General features: G+C 34.8%; 1 protein-coding gene across 8 annotated transcripts in view; it reads left to right on the top strand.

Moving 5' to 3' along the window:
* Window positions 1-10,813, top strand: part of FAM172A (family with sequence similarity 172 member A) — a 567,690-nt gene extending 556,877 nt beyond the window's left edge. For all 8 annotated transcript variants that reach the window (XM_051993687.1, XM_051993679.1, XM_051993700.1 and 5 more), the window contains one exon: window positions 7,707-10,813. In XM_051993687.1, coding sequence (XP_051849647.1) covers window positions 7,707-7,811 — 105 coding nt within the window. In that variant the 3' untranslated portion in view covers window positions 7,812-10,813. The remainder of the gene's footprint in view (window positions 1-7,706) is intronic.
* The last annotated feature ends 12,023 nt before the right edge of the window (window positions 10,814-22,836 follow it).

Here is a 22,836-nt window from a genome sequence, read left to right as displayed (position 1 = left end):
AGATATTTACCCTACTGCCCCATTTGCAGTAAGAAGTGAATTGCAATCAGTGAAGAATATTTCTGTTAAATTTTAATCTCACCAAAACAAAAGAAATGCTGTAAGGGGCAACTAGGTAGTGCAGTGGATAGAGCACCAGCCTTGAAGTCAGGAGGACCGGAGTTCAAATGTGACCTCAGACACTTAAGACTTAACTGTGTGACCCTGGGCAAGTCACTTAACCTTAATTGCCTCAGCAAAAGAAAAAGAAAAAGAAAAAGAAATGCTATAATAACAAGTCCCCTATCCCAATTACTCCATAGCTCAAGAAATTGAGCTTCATATAGTCCCTTTATTTTATGCAGCCCAGGAACCATCTTTTGCATAAAACTTTTCCTGATCCCCAAACTACTAGTGCCCTTTTCCCAAATTGCTTTGTTTTGTATTTAACTACTTTGCATGTATAAGTCTATTGAGGTATTAACTTTATATTTGTGCTGCATTTATTTCTATATATAATTCCCTTTTAGAACGTGTGTAATAATGAGTTAGTAGAAGTTGTTTCATTCTTTATATTACAGTATCTATTAACATCCTGGAGAGTCAATCAATAAACTAGCATTTATTAAGCACCACCTGGGGATCAGGACGCTGTACTTGGAGGTATAAGGCCAAAAGACAGTCCTTCCTTTCAAGGAGTTTACAATCTAATGAGAGGACAATATGAAAAGAACTGGGTATAAACAAAGCATACACTGTATAAATTGGAGATAATCATCAAAGGAGATATCTCCATCACTGGAAATAATTGTCAAAGGGTAATAATTAGTATTAAAGCAATACACAAAGTCTTCTTGTAGCAAATGCAATTTTAGCATAGATTTGAAGGAAGCCAAAGAGGTAGAAGAGAGAGAGAATTCTAGGCAAGGGGGAGAGGGAAGCCAGTGAATGTGTATATATTAACTTCTTGTTTGAATAGCTGTCTAAATAGTCAGAGCTGTCTATTTATTTTGCTGAAGATATTTTGAAAATAATATTTCTTATTCTGTAATTTTCTAAAAATTATTGATGATGATCTATGTGAATTAAATAACTCCACTAGAACAAAATACTGTATATCACACATACTGATTTGGTTTATTATATTTTTATAACAATTCCCATGCCACTGTTTAACAATATCAAAAATTATGTTGAAAAGTTCTTTTTTACTTCACAATTAATCATTTTCTGAGGCACATGACATGAAATAAATATATTAAGAAAATCTACAAAAGTAATATAAGATTCCAAATTCAAACTATTCTTTGATGAGAAGGTCTCACTTAGCTATTTCATTCCAACACAATTCTATAGCCACACTATTATGACAACCAGCCTAAAGACCTAGGTTCTCCATTCTTGTGTTCGCTATCTTCTATCAGGAACTGCTATCTTTCCATCTTCACGTATTAAATACCCTATCTTTTTGATTGTGATAACTATGGCATAAATCATTGTGGACTTGCTGCTTATGGGCAGGATCCATGCTTGTGATTTGAAATGGCAAATTACTCCTGATCAATACATTTCTTTAAATCATTTGTGTGGTAATAATATATCCCTGCTTTTGACGCTTCATAGGCATTTAAATAAATTTGCTATATAAAATTTAGATTAAATAAAAGAGAAATGGAAAAGAACTGACTTTTCTACCAAAATATAAAAGAATTCTTCACTTCTTTTATAAATTGACAAATAACATTCACAAAAATTTAAACAAAATTTTTCAAGAACGTGTCTATTTTATAAGGTACATTGTTAGAGGCAATGGGAATATTTTATGCCTGGAAAATCCAAGCATCAAGAAAAATGGAAGGAAAATGGAAATGTTGGGAAAAAAATCAAGAAAGAGGATAGAAATGTGCTAAAGTACATATGAGATACCAATATTCCTACCTTATAAAATTTTTCCTGAGTATTCTATTCTCCATACTATTCTCAGCCACCATGGTTTGGTTTTTTTTTTTTTTTTTTATGTGAAAATGCTTTTATCTGATTTGATCTCACTTTTCATTTTATTTACATTAATTTTATTTCTAGCTGATATGTTTTAGCAATATTCTAAGAAAAATATGTATTTTATTTATTTCATTGTATCTTACAGAATTGTAAATTCTTTTTTAAAATTTAAAGTGTTGAAAACTTTTTTGGCATCATGTCAACTTTCTGTGCTTTTGAAATTTTATTGTTTTAGTTTTTAAAACAGGTTTTGAGCTTTTAATTTTATTTATTTGGGGGGTTCCAAGGCAATTGGGGTTAAGTGACTTGTTCAGGGTCACACAGCTAACACAGTTTAAGTGTTAAGTGTTTGAGGCCAAATTTGAATTCAAGTTCTCCTGACTTCAGGGTCATGTAGGTGTTCCCCCCTTCCCCCACACACTTTTGATATTTTAAACCAGAACATTTAAAATATATTTTAAACCATAACATATTTAAATCAGAATTAGACATAAAATAGAAACTCAATAAATTCTAGTTATATTAAATATTCTTGCAAATTGACCAGGTATTTGCATAGGACTGAGGAGCTATTGACTCCTTGATATGGACTACAGAGGTCAGAACTGCTAGAGCTTCTACTATACAGAAAAGGAACTATTAAGATACTGCTAGAGCAGAGAAGACATAAAGCAATGGATACCTATGGTGAAGCTAGGCTAAGTTCCACAGCACTTTCCTGAAAGCAGAAATAAATATACCCCATTACTACCAAATTTCATCTAATTCCTGATTTTATTCATCCTAACAGCAAATAAGATAGAAGAAACAAAAATCATGAATTTTTGCCTTCTCAAGTTCCATAGATTGGAATTTTAAGATTGTTATATATTTACTTAGTATCTGGGGCTTAAAAAAAAAAAAAAAAACAAAAAAAAAACTTTTTTTCTTCAAATTAATAAATATTTATTTTTTGTTCTTTTGTGAATTCAAAATTGTTCTAAGACTGGATAATTAATTTAAATAAACAAATGAAAGACTAAAAGGGACAAAATCCAAATTGATCAAGTGAAGTTGCATCCCTTTTTTTCTTCCTCATTTTTATTTTTTTTGTTTTACTGTTTATTATATTGTGATATACCTGTGATATATCTTTACCAAAGAGTACTATTTAAAGAGTAAAGCAAAATGAAAAACTTTTTTTTTCTCATTTATAATCATGGGTAGAAAGAAGAAAGCAATAGTTAAAGTGAGTTTTTAGTTGTCTGTGTTCGTTAAATTTTTAAAGAAACAGTTTTTCATGGAATATTGGGTTACTAACCTGATTTTATAGATTAACTGTGAAACAAGAAGGCAGATCATTGTCAGTCCAAATGTCAACCTGAAAGGATAAAGGAAGATAATAGGGAGCCCAGGAGGTATCTATGCATGGTGAAAGAACGCTTCTTTTCCTCCTAAGTGGGAGGCCCATTGGCATGAAGGGCATTATCAGGTGGGTAAGTGGGGAGTAATATTAGTCTTTAAATAAAGAAGCTATTAATGGGTGTGAATAAGACACTGATGGAACAAGAATTAGCTCTCCTGATTTTCAGTTTATGTTTTCTCAGTTAATTGATAATAGACAAGGTTTCCTGCTTATCTCATATATCATTGCTCTATATTTGTAAGTTACCAGTCTTTTGATTAGTTTGAACATTCTATCTTATATCATCACCCAGTTAGGGGATATTTTTGAATTTCAAAATATGATATTTAGATATTTTTGAGAAAATTTAAATTTTGGTTACTAATTCCTTCAATTGTTCTGGAAAAGTGATCTAATTTTTTTTCATTTGTTAATATTTGCAATAGCAGATTCTTATTTTGTTTTAAAATTTTCTTGTCAGTTCAAAAAAGTCTTTTATTTTCCTGCCTTTATGGTACTTAATATATAAATATTTTTGCTCAACTTCTGCCTCCATTTTCTAACATGGTTTAAAAAGATATATGTTCTTGAAACATGTGCATGTGCAATCCCTATAGATATTTAATCTTGTGCTATATAAAAAGCCAATGCCAAAAAAGTGAAAAGAAACACCTTTCTCCATTCCCGCTATACATCTTCATGTTATCATTCCATTAATGAGAATCAGCCTATACTCTCTATAATTCATTGTCACTTCTAGACTCAGTATTTCCTCTTACTCTTAGCAATTTCCTGCCTCTAACAGAAACAGAAATTCTCATTCTTTGTACCCTTAAATTGCAAAAGTAAATGTTGAAGTCCAGTGCAGACACTCATCTATGTAAGGGGCTTGTCTTTTCAGCACAGTACTAATCAAGCAAAGAGTTATCACAGCCTCAAACTAAACAACCTTTGTAGTGATCTTATCACCAGGGAAATTGTCCATTCTTCAGAAAGATTGTCACTGGGAAAGGAAAAATAAAGAGGGAGTTAAAATTGCTTTAGACCATTGACTTGTTAGGTCCCTCTAGATTCAAAGCTTGAAATGGTTTTCAAGGGGAGGAGGTACAGAAGGATAGCTTTAAGAAAGCTCACAAATTGATCATAGTCTTGATAACACTAGTGGGTGTGAGTATGATCATTATAGGGAAAAAATGCCAAATGTGACTAAGAGAAAAGAAGTAGGAAAGGAAGAAGACAATTAACATCTATTTTCTTTAGCTTATTGTGTTTGGGATCTCTCCTCCCTCTCCCCCCCTACTAATTTAAGAATGGGTTTTCACAAAGAGGAAAAAAATATAATAGATTTTAAAATCTTTTAATATGGTAAATGCAATTAGTAGCTGCTATTGTAGTATGTATTCATCTAAATCAAGGCCTAGAACAGAAGTTAATTGTTCAGTTGTCTGAAACAATGTGTAACATGAATGGAGCAAAGATGATGGGTGCTATAGAAATATAGACATAGAGACATCGATATTTGTAGATTAATCCAGAAACCAGACTCTTCTGGTTATGTCCTGTGTTAAAATTAGGCAAATACAGAACTGCCTTGGTTTGGGGAAAGCCTGTCTGCTAAATAGTGCTAAAATTGACATAAAATAGGAAAATCCATTTTTATATGTTCTATAATCATTCCATATACCAGAGAAAGATTCTGGTCCGTTCAATTTTCAGATATAGTAGGAAAAATTTCAGGCAAAAAAAAAAAAAAAAAGCGTTCAGTTCAATTTTCAGATACAATAGAAAAAAAGTCAGACAAAATAATGATTTATTTGTAGTTCACCCAAATTCAAACAGGTACATCTGAACTTGTCTGGATAAGTATCCTTAATTTAGTGGTCTTCCACCCCTTGACACTGTAAAGATTTGCCCAAAATGAGACAGTAAAGACAGAAATGTCCTTGTCTCTGGATTTGTATATATTCTAATATTGGTAAATATTTTTTGAAGTTATCTGGGAGCTGCAAGAAGTTCTCAGTTTCAGTTCAGTTTCATTAAGGGAAGGGTCCAGAGGTGGTAAGTTATAAAAACATTTATGTAGGTGACCGTGAAAAGTTAAGGTTTTTGGCTCTATACTTATTACAATAGGGCCTAACTCCCACAGCTAAGTCATATACACAGACTGTAGCTTTCTGCTTTGTGGCCAACTGAAGCCATCACATCCTTATTGTTGTAACTCCCAGATTGTGATACTGTCACAAAACTGTTGCTAGGCAACAAATGTGGTTACCGGGTCTCAGCGAATAGCTGAGGGGAAAGCAAAGTGTTGCACCATTGTAGAGTAACCATAGCAATGACCTACTATTACAGACTAAAGAATTATCATTAACAATGTTAAAGTATCAAACAGAAGCCCTGAATCTGGAGACTTTCAGGCAGCATCTCTGAATAATTGGGTTATCTCGGAAGAGATTTAAACTCTTTCAAAGGCATTCACTCATTATCTTTATGAGAAAGTGTTTAAATTATTTTTATTATTTTAATAAAACAAATTTGCCAAGTAGTTATGGGACTTCTGCTAAGGTGATGTAGGTAAATTACTGCTAAGGTGATGTAGGTAAATTAATGTAATTCATCAAAATTACTTGAATTTTATCAGGTGAGAATCTTGATAAAATACTTCCCTTTCCTAGATATTTCCTGCCTATGTGTGGCTCATGGTGCACATGATTTGAAAAAAAGTATTCATAATATGATTGTACTTCATTTAAAGACAAAAAGAAGAGGGAGTTGAAATAAAAAATTAAAAAGTAAAAAACCCTTAAGTCCCCACAAATATAGGTTTCCTAAATTGAGGAAAGGAAAGAGGAAAAGGAAGAGGAGGAGGAGGAGGAGGAAGGGAGGTAAAGAAGGAAGGAAGGAAGAGAGAGGGAGGGAGGTAAAAAGGGAGGAAAGAAGGAAGGGAGAGAGAAAGGAAAAGAGGAAGGAAGGAAGGAAGGAAAAGGGAAGAAGGAAGGAAGGAAGGAAGGAGGGAAGAAAAAGAGAAACGAAAGAAAAGATAAATGAGTTGATTTAGTGGCGGGTTGGGAAACAATGAAAACTTGACCCTGTGAATAAGTTGTCTATTCAGTCACAATACAGACCGAGGTATGGGCTCCTGTAGAGCCAGCTCTTCGTCCCGCTTTCTTTCCTACAAAGTCCGTACTTAGTGCAAAAGAGAATAAAGAGAATTCGAGTGGGAATCCTCTCAGTAGCCGAACTCGGAGACAGGCGAGAACAGTCTTTTTTTCACTCCAAAAAACAAGCGAGAATTGTCGTTTTTCTCCTTCTTGGGAAGTACGGAAATACCTCTGGTGCTTTAGGAAGGGCGGAGGGAGTCTAGTTCCCGCCTGCCAGAGAAACCTGTACTCGGCGGAGGCTGTGGAGGCTGAGGTGAGGTGAGGTGAAATATTTTCAAGCGGCCAGGGAGTTTTCCTTTCCGCCTAGCCGCTTGACTGGCCTTAGAGGGTGGATCGGGGTGAAGGACTGTCCTGCCCCCATCCTCGAGCCACCTCCGAGCAGGGACTGGAGGATTAAGGTGAAGCCGAGGGCCTACCCTTGGAGGGTGGACCTGCTGACGAATTGACTGACGGGCGGGCGGACCGAAGTATACGGAACTGCTGCAGCACAAGGAGCCGCCCTCGGGTGTGGCAGGGTCCTTCTCTCCTCCTCCATGCCCAGTCCTAAACAGCCTCCCCAGGCTCCTCCTCATTGGTCTCTTCAAGCCCCTAATTTTGGTAGAAACTAACTTCTCCCCAGGAGATCCAATTGACCGAATCTTCAGGAATTTGTGCTTTTGGTGGGTGTGGAGCTGGTCTCAGCTTTGAAGGTTCAATCCTTCTTCACCTACTCTCATACCAAAGGGCTGGTTTGCTGTACGCTGTAGTATATAGAATTTCGTCGGTGTTCAGAAACCCTGACCTTCCTTTCCGGGTGGTCTCCCCTCCCGTGACAGGGCGGGCAGTTGGGAAGGGGCGGGTGAGGAGGGAGGTGCCTACCTCGGGAAGGCCTGCTCTTCGGCCAGTAGCTGGGGGAGGGGAGATGGGGGCTCCCAGCTGCTGGCAAGGATTAGGGGGAGGCAACTCCGCACAGCTTTGGCCCTAAGTATGTAACCCGCTGGGCACCGGGAAAACGAATACGTCGCTTCCTCTGGGGTGGGCTCACTTGCCAGCCCGCCACCAGCGCTGGGGCTGCTGTTCCCAGAGCCCTCTCCCCGCCCCTCTGCCACTCGTTGGTGGCTTTTAAAATATTTTTTCTTTCTCTTTCTTTGTAAATTCATACCCAAGGAACTGACCGTAACCAAAATCTTTGTCTCTTGCAGGTACTGAACGTCACGAGCTTACTTCGTGGAAGAGTCTCCCATCTATTTTCAAATTCTTTACTGAAGCTTCAGAAGCAAAGAACAGTTCACCCAAAGCAGCTCTAACTCGGCGCTCCCACAGGATAAAACACGAAGAGATTTAAGAAGAGAGAGAAAGGACACACAACCACATACATCCGTGCATACAACCACGTACACCCGCAAATACACCCGCGAGCTCACACAAGCGTCCCTTAACTGCTTATTTTCGGCAAGCAGACTCCCAGCCCCTCATTAGATTGTTTTCTTCCCAGAGCACAGGGTCGTGATGTATACATCTAAATAGCGTTTTGCATTATTTCTAGATGAGTGCAACTGTCAAAGCAATATGGGTTCACTGGTTGTGCTTCCTGTGGGCTGTAGCTTGGATTTCGTGCTGCCCATCAGTGCGCAGATTAAGGCTGACAGCGGTACTGCACAGTGCAGCATGGTGCAGCTCTAATTGCCCTGACATAGCCCTGCACTGAAATGATGGCAGAACTTAACAGTTTCTTCGTGGTCCTATTGCCTGCAGTATTTTCTGCTGCTTTGGAAAAAAAACATATACACATATACATATATATACATACACACAATATACATATATATGTATTATGTATGTATGTATACATACGTACATAATGTGTATGTGTATACATCTATAAAACATTTCACTTTTTTTTCCTTTTGGACAGCAAACTTTTATAAACTTAAAATTTGAGGTAGATTTTTCTTCATATATAATTACTTTAAATATCTCTGACATGGTGTTATTTGTTTTACTTTGGGGATGAATCCTAAACTTTAAGTTAATAGCACAAATGCTTTATAGTTATATAGATTTGTAAGTGTAAACTAGACCCTCTAAACACATAAAATCTGTTTTTCTTTAAGAGACTAGAGAAAACTGGCTGAAGATCTATCGATTTCTAAACCCACTTTATTCTATTAGAACACCTATGGACTTGAAAATAAATAAAATTTTTATCAAGTCTGGATAGTGAAGTAAGGAAAAGACAAAGTTTGAAATGTAAATCAAATGAATAATTCTTGGAATGTGTATGTGTGTATAGACACATATATGTTTATATGTATGTGTACATATGCATTTTTTGTTTCCCATTTTATCATGTTTAGATATAATTTTTTAGATATAATAGGTTTAATCAAATTCTAATTTAGGTTATGCACTGGAGTTTCACTTTTTAAACTTCATCTTGTTGGAAGTTTTTAATCCTAAAAGAAATAGTTTGTTTTGAACAAATTTCATGGAACAGATGCATCTGACTTTTTTGAGACAGGATTTTTGAATGGCATCAAAAAGATTAATCTGTGCACCCAATTCTTTTCCTTTTATAGGACTATATTAGGCTAGCACTATTCTTTTAGTCTATTTAGGATTAAAGAATAGGGCTCTGACTGAAAAGTGAAGAGTTAGAATGAAAGATTTTCTCTTCTTGATCCAATAGTATCTTTAGATATGCACTTGCTTTTTGAGGATCTTCTCTAAAATTTCAATTGCTCTGTAATCAGATCCAGATGAGATCTTTACAACACTGTGACATACCAGAACTAAAATAAATCAAGATTTTTCTGATAATTTTGATTGAAATATTTTATTATAGCATGTTGAGTTTATAATTGCTGTAAAAAAAGTCCATTATCTAAGTGAAAGTTCCACTTATACTCTTAATGAAGATAGTTTTGTCATTAAAATATTACTACAGTAGAAATTTCTGTCTTATTTGATGACATAATGAAGCACACCTCAAATGTCATAAGACCTAGCTGGGTAAAAAAAAAAAAAAAATCAATTGGAATCATACATTATGTGCTCATATCAGCAAATTTTGAAACTGCTAATGTCTGATACCGTGTCTGGAATGCACATACACTAATTAATTCTTACTGTTTTGATGATGGCAAATTAAAGTGATCTTTTCTTCAGTGGTCCTGTCTGCATATCCTCTGATGTTATTAGAGCAAAGACAAAACGGAGGAAAATCAAAATGATGTTTTATCCAACTGCTGTGTAGCTTCAAAACACACTGCCCAACAGTGTCCAACACGTTGGTCTGTGATGTTGACCCTTTTTATCTGATAATTCCCAGTTTTTAGAGCTAGTGGAAGAACTCCGGAAAATGGTGGCATCCTTCAGTGAGATGATTTAAACAATTAATATAAACTGAATATATTTTTTATAATGTTTTGTTCTGTGCTACTTTTTCAACATATGAAAATATTCACAAAAACGTGATTTGTATCTTTTTTTTTTCTTAAATAAAACTTGTAGGATGCTAAATTCTGAAAGTTCTTGGCAACCAAATTAGGGAATAGTACCAGTACTATCCTCCTAATCACTCTTGTCCTGCTCTTCTTCATTCTCACCTTCCTTTTGAGTTGTAACTGGAGCCAATCACTGCATAATTGCCTTGAAGGTTGTAAAACCTTGGGGTATGTTGGAGTTTTTTAATATCCATGGAGAGCTATTTGAAAACTTTTGTTTCCTTAAGTAGGTCTGGGATTGAGACTTGAAGAGGAAATGAAGCATCTGAATAGACTAAACTTCCTAACTTGTTGATTATAAGTTTGTGATGTAAATGTGATAATAATGTTCACCTTTTTTTAATGCCAATCTATGATCCAGTTATTCCCTCCTGCCTGGGTCAAATACATGTTTCAACTTTTATATCTTCCCTTCTTTGGATTTTGTTAATTGAATGTTTAAGTGGGAAAGGATTTAAACTTAAAATGTGGTCTTTATATCATTAGTTATATACTCAGTTCAAAAACTAACATTATGAAAAAATAGGAACTGTTAGATCCTATGTGTTGAAACTAAGAAAACATATAATGTTTTTGAGATTCTCTCAGCGTGTCTGACTCTGAAATTCAGTACATCTTTACAATTTTTAGTGGAAATACAAATATGCCTTTAATTGTGTTTACTACCCTTTTCTCATTTTTCTCATGCTCTGATCTCTGCTGACGTATTGCTTATACAAAGAGCTGTAAAGCAAGGGCATTGCCTATGAATTATATAAATCTGCTAATGTTTTCAAAATAAAGGGGTTCCCTTTCCATGTTCAGTGATAGATTCCTTATGTTCTGCTTGTTTACTACTTCCGTAGAAGTTAATAAACAAGAACTTAGATGAATACATATATGCATATACTTATGTAGTATATGCACATGCACACAAATACACACATATATTTCAAATATTGCCACTCTTTTTTGTTATGTTGAGTTGGTAACTAAAATCAGTGATGATTTGCTTTGGAGCCTTCACAACATCTTTTAAAAATATATGGTTTTATATGACTAAAATATCTTTATGTAGTTTACATATCTGGGAATTTTAAAACAATATACCGATCTGCCTTATAAATTAGATGCTGTTTGATTAGAACTTCTAAATGTGGTTTTACTATATGCACTGAAAATGTCTTTGGTAATAATAAAAAAAAGTTAAGACAAATTAATGTTATATTATAAAAACTATACCTACATTATTACACAGTATTTCTTTGCATTTTTCTTTTGGAGTGTTTTGCTCTCTTCTTTGGATAATCTCTATCACTGTGGGAAGGACTTCAGGTGTCAAGATATATTTCTTTTTATTAATGTTGGTAATATTAGTGATTATAGTTAATGAATGTTTGATGAGGTCACTGAAGATATAAAGTTTCTTGGTATTCAATGAAATATGCAAAAGATCCCAACAATTAAATGGTTGTCTGCTGTTACTATTGAAGTTTTTCCTGGACAAACTCCTGCATCTCTCCTTAATTCCCCAAAGATGAAAAATAGTTAATTTAGACAGTAAATTCTCAATATTTCTCAATTTCCCCACACCTTTGAAGAAGGCTTCTTTAATCAAATGTGTGGGGAAAAAATCCTTATTGTTGAATGTAAATGTATGGCAAAAGAAAGGCTGTTGATGGTGGTTATTATTAATAATAAGATTTATTGGTAAGGTGCAATAACAAAATCAATCTTGGGAGCCTTTCACTTTAAAAATAAAATCATTTCTTCCTTCCCTTCTTTCCTGCCTTCTTTCTTTCCCCCTTCTTTTTCCCTTTCCTTCCTTCCTTGTATAGGGTAATTGAATGGCAGTCTCTTGAATTGTTCATCTTTTTAGTTAATATTCTATTAATCTCCAAAAAAGATCAGTTGGAGGAAAGGAGTTTTAATCAACACTTCACAGCCACCCTACCTAAAGCATCAGCTTTTATACTATAATAACAAGTAAAGAATGTACACTAAGTAGAAAACATTGAAAAGAATAAAGTAACACAAAGTCAATTAACAGTGATTTGAGAATAGAAGTAGCTATCAAAGCATTCCACCATTTTTTTCTGAAATCTATGTAATGTAAAAAATGCAACAATGATAGTCTTAAACCACACACTTAGGAGGGATGAATGTTGATTTAATTGATTCATTTGGATCGATGTTTTTAAAGTTTCACACCACTGATCTTTTATGTAGTGATGTCTTTAGCAGTGAGTGGTCTGATATGAGCCTTCTCAGATTTCATCAGTGGGTCTCTCCATGACATCTGAAATTATGCAATAGTCGGTATGCAGAATGGTATCTCTGTTTGGGAGACTTCAGTGCCAAAGAAGAAGATTAGATGTGAAGAACTATTGTTAATTTCTGGCACAAAAATCTTAGAGCAATACAAATCATAAAGAAAACCATAAAGTTTTAAATGTCAAAATATTACATGTTAGGTGTTAAATGCTAGTTGAGAGAGTTGAGTGGCCATACTTTAACCATTATACCTTCCACCCAATGCAAATCCTTTAAAAAAGAAATTTTGACTTAAGAGTTTTATAGGTCTAAATTTAAAAAGGGTTTTGCATCTTTTTCCTTCCATGTTTCTGAATTTTCATGGGAAGCTGTAAAATAAAGATGCACTATACTTTGCATCACACTGTAATACATCAAAGAACTTAAAATGAAAAGATAACTGTCAACACACACACATGCATGCACATATGTACATTATAATATACATTCACTAATCATAGGTATACCTTTAGTTTACATATTGTGCACCTTCGATAAGGAATTCGATAAGAAACTTGCCCTCTCCCCCACAAAATCCATGGCACCATAGTATCACCAACAACCATTTTCACTTTTCTGTCCAATTTCAGATTGCATGTGTTTGTGAGTATTTCACTAGATCAGTGACAGCTCTTTTATTTGCATAATTATATGCTCTGGTCTGAAGAGAAAACTAACCCCCAAATTTCATGGGTCACCAAACTGTGACAATCAATGTTTTATCACGTATGCTAAGCAAAATCTAAGAAGCTATATGAAGTTTCTTAGGGAGTTTTTACTCTTCAGAAAATTTAAGAGTTTTCTTCTCTTGAATAGATTCAAAATCTTTCCAAGCTCTTTGTAACTGAATTCTTTTTGAAGGCAAAACCAGAGATTAACATGTAGATTTGGATTTTAGAGGCACTAGCATCACTTCAAAGTGACTTAAGAAGCACAGCAATGAAATTTTACATTATAAATACTGTATGTCATGTCTAGTGGAAAAAGTGCTTTTCAAAATGCAGGTAAACAAAAAGTCATCACAAATTAGTTATAAGTGAATCTAAAATTTTATTCCTGGCTTTAATTCTTGGAGGAATTGGAGGGGGTATTTAATTGCCCTATCATTTCATAGACCCTTGTATATATGTGGTATATCTTTGCCTACTTATATTCATATCTGTGCACAATACTCATGTATACACGTATACATTAAAACAAAAGACATGCATTTTGTGAATATACATTGTCAGCATATATAAGCAAAATGTTATTTAATAATGAGATTTTTGACAATACAATTATTGCATGCCCATCATTTTCAACTTACCAAAATATATTGTGCAGAGCACTGAAAAATCCCCTTTGTTTCATAAATACTTGAAAAGTCTCTGTTTATAGAAAATGAGAGTGTGTGCAATTGGCTTTATTTCATTTTTTAGAAAGCTATTTTAACTACTGATATTTTTATTTGTAGGCAAGCTGCCAATTTGGATTACAATAGTCAGCACATAAAAGCTCACACAAAGGATATTAGTGAAATCCTAGAAGATATATATTTCTGCTGTTTGAAGAATTCATTTTTATCTTTCATAATACATGTATCACCAATTACCAAAAAGAATTTGTGAATTTCATTTAGCAACATTGGTATATTGCCTTTTGCTTAAAATAGTGGACATCCTAGTTTTTCATCAGTAGTTTGTGTATCAACCAATTGATTGTCAATGACAAATTAAGAAGAGATTTAAAATTTGTGTACTTGTGAAGTTCTTCAGTCTCCATATGAAGATGAGAGAACTTTAGAAAAGGATCTGAAATTCCCTAGACCTTTCTATTATTTTAAAGAAGATAGCTTCATAGAGGAGGAAAAAGCACTCAGGTGCTTGTAAAGATGACCCACTATCTGTTTGACTTCAGGTGAGTCACTTACTGCCTCAGTTTACTCTTGGGCATAATACTTGCACTATCTCACAGGGCTGTTGAGAGAAACCATTTGTGCAACTTCAAGTGCTATGGAACTGTGAGCTAAAAGGGAGGCGGGGGGAGAGAAGCAAAGGGGAAGAGGAAGAAAGTCTTATCTCGTTCAAACTGAACAAAGTTTTTGTTCAAAGAAAAATTAGAAGTGTCTTTTCTCCAGTTCTGAAAATGTTAAGTCCCTGCTTTTTTACAACTTTCATGTGAGAACACGATATCTCACCTCTCTGTATATTTGTTTTTTGTTTTTGTTTTTTATCATCTACCAAATACCCTTACCCATTCCTTTCACCTCCCAATAAATGGGAAGGAGTTTGGTCTGAAGGTTTTTTTCACTCCTTTTAATGAAAATTGCTCCAAAGTATACCTGTAAAATTGAAAAAAAAATCAAGTTAATATTTAACAAATGTAATGAATTGATGGGAAAGGGGCGGTGTGTAAATAAGCAGAGTCTTTGTGCTTATTTGTTTTTTAATTAATATGCGAAACTGAGCTATTCTCTCTCTTTTTACAAGTGTAATTAAAAGTCTTTATAGAAAAACCGATAGAAAATGTTTACAAGTTAAATATAGTTCCTTTATTTCCTTAGCTTTTGTCCTATATGAGAACAATAATGGAAATCTTCCCCCTCTCTCCCAAACACACACAACCATCTTAGATTGCTGTTTTTTTTTTTGGGGGGGGGGGGTGGGAGAGAGAAAGAAAAATCCGAATTATTTTCCACTAAATTCTGTGCATGAGGAGATTGACCCTGCACCCTAAAGGCTTGGGTTTTCTTCTTTTATCATTCCATTTCTTTTTTGCTCAAGTGCTACCTAATCCCCTTGTGTCTGGAAAAAAAGTATCTCTAAGTCAGTCCATCTTCTCATACCTCCAAATGACTTCTTCAAGGCTTTTATTTTTCCCTGAGCACAGTTAAATAAATGGCTTTTCTCCAGTTCAGTTTCACACCTTCTCTGGGAACTTAGCTAATCAGGATTTATCAAATGAAAAAATATCATTGGGGTTTTTTTTTCTTTGCTTCAGCAAATTACTTGATATCATCCCCTAGAATAACCAGCTCTAAAAATAGCCCCAGCACATCAATGCAACGTTTTGGCTTTCATACAGTTTTGAAAGAAAACCATTAAAATTGCATTGATCTTACAAATATTGATCTAGTGCTTGATATCAAATATCAAATGAGATACTGCCAGTTGCTGATCATTGTGCCAGCTGTTTGAATTCTTGTCCTTTTCCTTCATTTTAACATGAATTCTAGTTCCCAGAGATAAGCAAGATTTTCCTGATTAATTCAATTAAGATTGATCCTTTTAACTGTTTTGGGGATAAATAACAAAATGCTATGTGGAACATTTTCAAGATGTATTGTCCCTTTTAAAAATGGGGCCAGTGGGGAAGCTAATTCACGTGTGTATTTTTGATAGTACAATTAATTTCCCTTTTATTTTGAAAGGATTCTGTGATTTGCTATCTTTTTAATACCAAAACTAAATTATTTTAGAAAAAAGATTTATTAATATGTATTTTATCGTACTGATAGTAAAATTGTTGTCATACCCAACGAATAATAATCCTTGCGAATAATTGTATGTGTTTAGATTCATTTTTATATACTTGAACCAAATGATTGTTTTTATTCTGCTTAGCCCTAGAATAGAACAACAGTTGCAGTTAGGAATTCAGTTACCAACGGGGATTTTGGAGGATAGTATGAAGAAAATGTAATCTGTATTTTTTTAAAAACATGCTTTGCCAAAATATTAATAATTATGCTATTTAAGAGAAAAATTTGTGCTGTGGCTACATTTCCACACAAAATTATGACATAGCTGACTTCTTTTGTAATTCCTTAGATTCTAAAATTCCTCCTCTCCCGTAGCCCACTTAAATTTGTATGACAGTCAAGAATTACTAGTCATGTAATTAGACAACTAGCCACCTTATAATTTTGAGTTAAAAGTTGACTAGGCTAGAGGGAATGAGAAAGAGCACATTCTCAGACATGGCTTGTAAATGATAAAACTAATACAAAATAGTATTTTCTCATGGGGAGGGAAGTGGTGAAGAAATAGCTGATCCCAATCTATAAAACTTGCAATTTATATACATATGTATACTTTTCAGAACTCAATTTGGAGAAAGTGAAATGAAGTCAAGCCAAACCAAGCCAACCCTCCCTCCCCAGTACCACGGACAGCGCCAAGTCCTTACTCCACTTGCACTTTGCCTTAAGGACCTAGCAACTTTTAGCTTCCTAACTCCTGGCCTCCATTCTACCTGTCCCTCACTCCTCCGCTACGTTATCTCTTACGAAATTTGGCATCTAAAGCTATATTCAGTTTCATATTGTTATTTTTATGTGGTATTTCTTAACCCTCTTTAATGTGAGATTTCCCCCACACCGTATTATGTCAGCCTTTAGAAATCGCTTCCCTGACTTTTTCTTTTAGTCCACATATCTCGTCTCTACTTTGATCACTTGGTCAAAACATTGCCTTTCTCGGTTATTTCCCCAATTTTAGGGTATTATAACTTTTCTTTGAGAAAATTTCCCCTCTACCCCAATATTCAGCGTCTTAGCGTCTCTCAACCGTCTGATTTAGAAATCTGAGCTAAGAGCACTTTCTCCCTTGGTACCGGGTCTCACTTGCCATTGAATCCCTAAATGAATTCTTTTTCCAAAGACACACCTCCAAGTCCACCTGTCCTGTTGCAAGGCGGATTTGCTCTTGGCCAGAGCTGTATGATGAGCTCTGGTGTTCCTAGACAGCTTGTTAATTACAGCCCCTGGAGAGGAGGCTCCGAGGTTTGAGCCCAACAATGCTAAAGAGCCTGACAGGAACTTACTTGACAGCACCAAAAAGTTGAATTATTTACTTCAATCCCCAATTTCTTCGACCGAAGCCCCGAGTTGTCTTTCCTACACTTCTTTAACTATTCATTTCTCTTTTTTTCAATCCTATTAGAATTCGATTTATGTAAAGCATATAAAAGGAAGATCATAGTCTTATCGTCTCCCTAGCAACACCTGCGTTGTTTAGCTACTTCTGAAACCGTATTTGTTTTAAAGGATTCCAAATAAAATAAACCGCACCTTGTTCTATCGAATTGGTTTCCTTGGGTGTGCCTTTAGTGAGTCTAGACTCTCCTTACCTATTCCTCACCCCATCCGCAATTCTCCACCCCAATTCACTTTAGTACTCCCTCCCCCTTGTACCTATTTTGTGGACAAAAAAACTTAAAGGTAGGCGAGACGATCATAAAATTCCTAAACGTGGCAATCTAATCGATTGTTCAAAAGTATTTCATGCTAATTTTATCGCAAAACTTTGCTAGGAAAAGTTAAGGAACAACTACATTTCCTAAACCAATCTAGCTTCTGTGAAATAAAACTTTCCCGAACAATCAGCTTCCAAAATTGACTCGATATTCTGATATTCTAATACAGCTCTTGATGAACTAACTGGACATATTATTGCAAATAAGGTATTTATAAAAGTGACGATTTTGTAAAAGTTTTTTTCTGGTTTAAGCAAAACTTTACTGTGAAATACCATTGTCCCATAGCTTATTAATATTTTTTATTTCTATTTCAAATTTCTGCCCAGATTTAGTGTAATGGCTAAAAAAACCCAAGGCACTTTTCCTTCTAAGCCCATAACACTCAAATGCTTTTCCATCTGTTTGTTTCCTCATCTCATCCTTCACCTCCACTTCCTAGCCCAAGATTCTTTTCACAGAAGAATTTGTCTATATTTTGGGGAAAAAATTTTAGGTTTTTGTGAATTACTCTCTTTATCGTTCACAGATGCCTAAAACTGTTTAACTTTAACTGCTCAGGATTCAGCGAAGACAGGAACTATTTCAGCTCTGAACCCAGCCTTGGGTTCTACCGTCTCACTTAAAATAATTAATTCTCTGCAATAGTTAATAAGATTCAAGTCTGCAGCTCAGTAAGCTTAAAGTTTTCAGGACAGTAAGTCGAACCTGTTGAATAGTAAACTGAAATACTAGGTTAAAACTAGATCGCTTAGTAGGAATCCAGCTGTATTCTTCAAATGATTTTGTCACAGGTCCCTTTATCAGAGGACAAGTTAGAAAATCTGGGCACATTTTATTCCATCCGGTATAGTTCCAGAAATGAAACAATTGTTTTAGATTTGAGATTACTGGAGGGAGAGATAACTTTTAAAAGGGAATACGGAAGAATAAGAAAATACACTGTCCCGTACCTGGCTATTGTGTTTTTCTATCGATAAGGAGGAACGAATATATTTGGGGTTATGCAGGTAAATCGTTCCTGAAATCCTTATCAAACTACTGTTATTCCAGTTTCCTTGAATCTCTTTTCTGCTAGGAAATTTTACTTAACCCTTGGGAGTTGGAGATCGGAATGGAGGTGTTCTGTATCTTTGTTATTTAATTATTTTCTTAGGAATATGTTATCCAAAAAGACAAATGTTATTCCTGAGTTTCAGGTGGGGGGAATGAACAAATTTCAATAAGAGTCAAATATCCCTTCAATTCAGTAGATATCACAGTAACAGTATATTTGTATTTGCCCCTTGAAGAGATTGAAAAATGAAGTTGGTACAGCTTCTTTTCTCTCAAATAATTTCAAATATACAGAACATTCTAGTGGAGCTTTTTTGCTATAATTATTCACGTTTGGGCTCATCGAGAGAGTATGTTAATTTAAAAATTATTAAAAACAAAACAATTTTCCAGGTAGAAGATAACTTTTCTTTTCATCATAGTTTTGTGTATTTTGATATAGAGTTGTGAAATCCTTTCCATTCAGTTCTCCTTCTCCCTCCTCCCTCCCTTCCCATAGAACCTTTCAAAGTCTCTCTAAATGACTTTTCCTGCCCTTCGGTCGTTTGTCAATGTCACATGTACACTGCCTATTTAGTCAAACAAAAGTGTTTATTTCATATCTTATCAAGGAACAGATTTCTTTATTTGGTTTCTTGGAAATCAATACTCTCTCCAACATTTTTCAACACCCCTTAGGAGAAAAATAAGATGTAAATACTAATATGAAATTTTAGTATGACACTTTTGGCTAAAATCTGCCAGATGAGTATCACAACTCTCAAAAAAGATAGGGAAAAAAATCTCAGCCGATTGATATCAAGAAGGGACGCTTGCAGTTTCTACCAAGAGAATTTTATTATTACCATTAGTGAGAATGGAAGACTAATTCTTAAGCTGTATATCACTTTTGCAGTTTGTAGAAACCAGACAACAAACTGGTATGAGGATAAAAAGAATTGGAAGCCTGCAAGACAACTGGAGTGAGGTGTGGAAAAACAGCTAGTTTACCCTTGGTAAAAGAAGCAACTTTCAATTTTTAACATAAAGGCAACACTCTCCATTTTTTTTCATTCTGTGAAAAAAATTAATAACCTGATCTTTTGGGGCTTAGAACTTTTAAAAAGGACATTAAGACAAATTCTACATATTGGTTGGAGGGGAGATGAGCAAGTGTAAAAAAGAAAGGAAAAATATTGGATTAATTCATTTTAAAGACTTGCAATTTGTCTTTACAGAATTTCTTGTCGAATCAAAATCAGCTGGAAAAATACACACCAATTTTCAACTTAGAAGTCAATTTGAGATATGACATAGTTTTTTCATATGGGTTTCAAGAAAATAATACCTAATAGTATTTAATTCGTGAAAGGTTGTAAATTGGGATCATACTGAAAATGCAACAAATGCGGGAAATCTCTTAAGTAAACGGGCATTTTATTCGAGCGTTGAAAGGGATTTGTAAGTGTTTGAGGATCTGGAGCTCCAACCAAAGTAAGACTCCCTCGGATTTAAGTTTTCGTGATCAACTTTCAACCTCGCGAAAACGAGAGCCATTTGCTTAACTTAATCCAGAACATATGTTCGCAACAGTAGCAGGTTTTTGGTGTGTGGCTGGGGCTGATCAAGTTGTAAATTTTCCGCCTTAGGTTTTCAGCGCCTCCTAGTTTCAGCCTAACACCTAGAGAGCAACTTTGAGAAGATCGTAGTAGTTTCAGCAGCTAGTTTTTAAGAAAAGATTTTCTAAACATATCAAACTCTTAATATTTCTCTCTCTCTCTCTCTCTCTCTCTCCTCTCTCTCTCTCTCTCTCTCTCTCTCTCTCTCTGTCTCTCTCTCTCTGTCTCTCTGTCTCTCTCTCTCTGTCTCTCTGTCTCTCTCTCTGTCTCTCTGTCTCTCTCTCTGTCTCTCTGTGTCTCTCTCTCTCTCTGTCTGTCTCTCTGTCTCTCTGTCTCTGTCTCTATGTCTCTCTCTCGCTCTCTGTCTCTCTCTCTGTCTCTCTGTCTCTCTCTTTCTCTCTATCTCTCTCTCTTTCCCCTTCCTTCCCTCCCTCTCTCCCTCTTCTCTCTCTTTCAAGGGTAGTAGTCACCCTTCAGTTAAAAACAAGCAAACCCCCCCCACACACACACACAAACACAACCTGAATTAACTTGTAAAATCCTGTCTGTGTGATTGTAGACTAAAAATGAATAGGTGCTTACTAGCACCCATCCTCAACTTCTTTAAAGGCATATGAATGAATGGTGTGTTTTGTGAAATTGGCATGTTCTTAAGACAAAACAGTTTACTGCTTCACATTGTTCATGGTTATTTATTTTTTGCACCAGAAGCTTATAGCTTTCATTTTAATTTTTCTAGGTCCTTAAAGAAAATAAACACAAATAAAAGATGTTGAATTTCAAAGAGAACGATAGAAGTGATTAAGGCAAATACAATCTATAAACCATAATTCTTCTTCCATAAAAAACAAGTTTTGCTTTGTTTTTATTATTATCATAGATGGTATGGATATTTTCCTTTCAATCTGTCCATGCTTAAAGGAGAAGGTAGAGATATTAAAGTATTTAGGCTCTGCTAACTATGTGAATTTGGATCAATTAATGAATCAGATTTAAGAATTAAAACCATTTCTCTAACACAAGCTCAATTCTTTCTGAAATGAAAATGGGGGTGGGGGTTGTTAAAGGGAAGGGAAAGGAATGTTGTGGTGAAACACAAGGATTATAAAGAAAACCTGACAGTACTTGTTTTTCTTCTCTAAAACCCAAATAGGTTATTTGAGGAAAGTTGCCAAAATGTCTTTTGAAATGCATGCGAATATAGCTGAGCCATTAAAAAAAAGTTTTATAGAGCTGTGTTTGGTAATGCAAGGTACTTTTTATTAAGATTAGCATGAGCTGCTCTAGTCTATATCCCCCTTGAATTAAAATGACAATAAGAACAACAAAAACAATGACAATAATAATAATAATAATGCTGCGATAATATAATGCCCACAACTGGTTGATAGTAAGGATGCTAAGAAGCTGCTTTAATTCTGAATTGAAAAGTCCTGAGACACAGAGCGCCATCTAGCAAGCAAATTTAGAATCAAAGTGCATCAAAGAAAAGTTGAGAACTGGGGATGGAGAGAGGGGGAAGGGGGATGCCTTAATGTTCAGTTGTTGGAAACTTGCACTCTTCACCCAGACTCTCCTGGATTCAGTGCTCATGGTCGTATTCCTTTTTCCAAGACCTTTCTGATAATTTCTGATAAATTTCACTTTGGTGATAAGATCTTATCCTTTTTGATTTATTTCCCTAAACAACCTCTAGTCATTGTCCCTTGATTTTTAAAAATTAATCTATCTTTCCCCCATCATATATATATACCTATATATCTGTACTCTCATATATATATTATATATACACATATACACATATGTGTGTGAATGTTATATACACACTTATGTTACACACACACACACGCATAAAATTTGTGCATGCATGGGGGTGAGATTGGAAAACAGCAGAGACAAATAAAATGGATTTCCTAGCTTAGAGATAATTCTAAATTAACAAAGTAGCCCAACCTCTCTTCAGGACAGGAGCCATGTGTTTACTTTTTTTTTTAATAAGCAAATACAAAATACTATGTTCTAAATATAAATAATAATGCATCTGTCTTCTCAAATTTACCTTACGATCCTTACTACTTTTGGTGAAGGAAAGCCAAAAAACAAGGTCCAAATTGGGGTAGGTAGGAGCAGGAGAAAACTTTTCCCGGAAAGTTTCTTTAAGATAGGAATATTCTTTGCAACTATGTTAATTATGTGTCTGCAAATAAAACAAATGTGTTTGTGAATTAAGTGAAGGAAAAATATGCTTTTTCTCCCAATAATTTCTCTAAAGGAGTTTTCCTGTGGTCAGCTGGTTTGCATAGAAAGGAGGAAAATAACTCATTACACTTTACTCCTGATTCCTAAAATCTTTGTGTCAGATCCATTTGAAATTCTGAAATACTCTACCTAGATGCATCTCAAAATGGTTTGTGATTTCCTACTATTCAAGGTCATATATGAGATGTTATAAGATAAGTTAAGATAACATTATTATTTTAACTCTTACATACAATGCCAGAGTTTTGAATTCCTTTAGTTTTGGAGTTCTCCTTCCTATTAGAATAGCAAGAGCTTCAATGAACTCTTGGGACAAGAAATATTGACATATCTGAGTTGAGGTTAACAGATATTCCAATGTCAGTGAAATAAATATGAAATAG

Source organism: Antechinus flavipes, chromosome 1 (genome assembly GCF_016432865.1).
Source record: "Antechinus flavipes isolate AdamAnt ecotype Samford, QLD, Australia chromosome 1, AdamAnt_v2, whole genome shotgun sequence".
In the NCBI taxonomy this organism is placed as follows: domain Eukaryota; kingdom Metazoa; phylum Chordata; class Mammalia; order Dasyuromorphia; family Dasyuridae; genus Antechinus; species Antechinus flavipes.
This window is presented reverse-complemented; position numbering and strand designations above follow the sequence as displayed.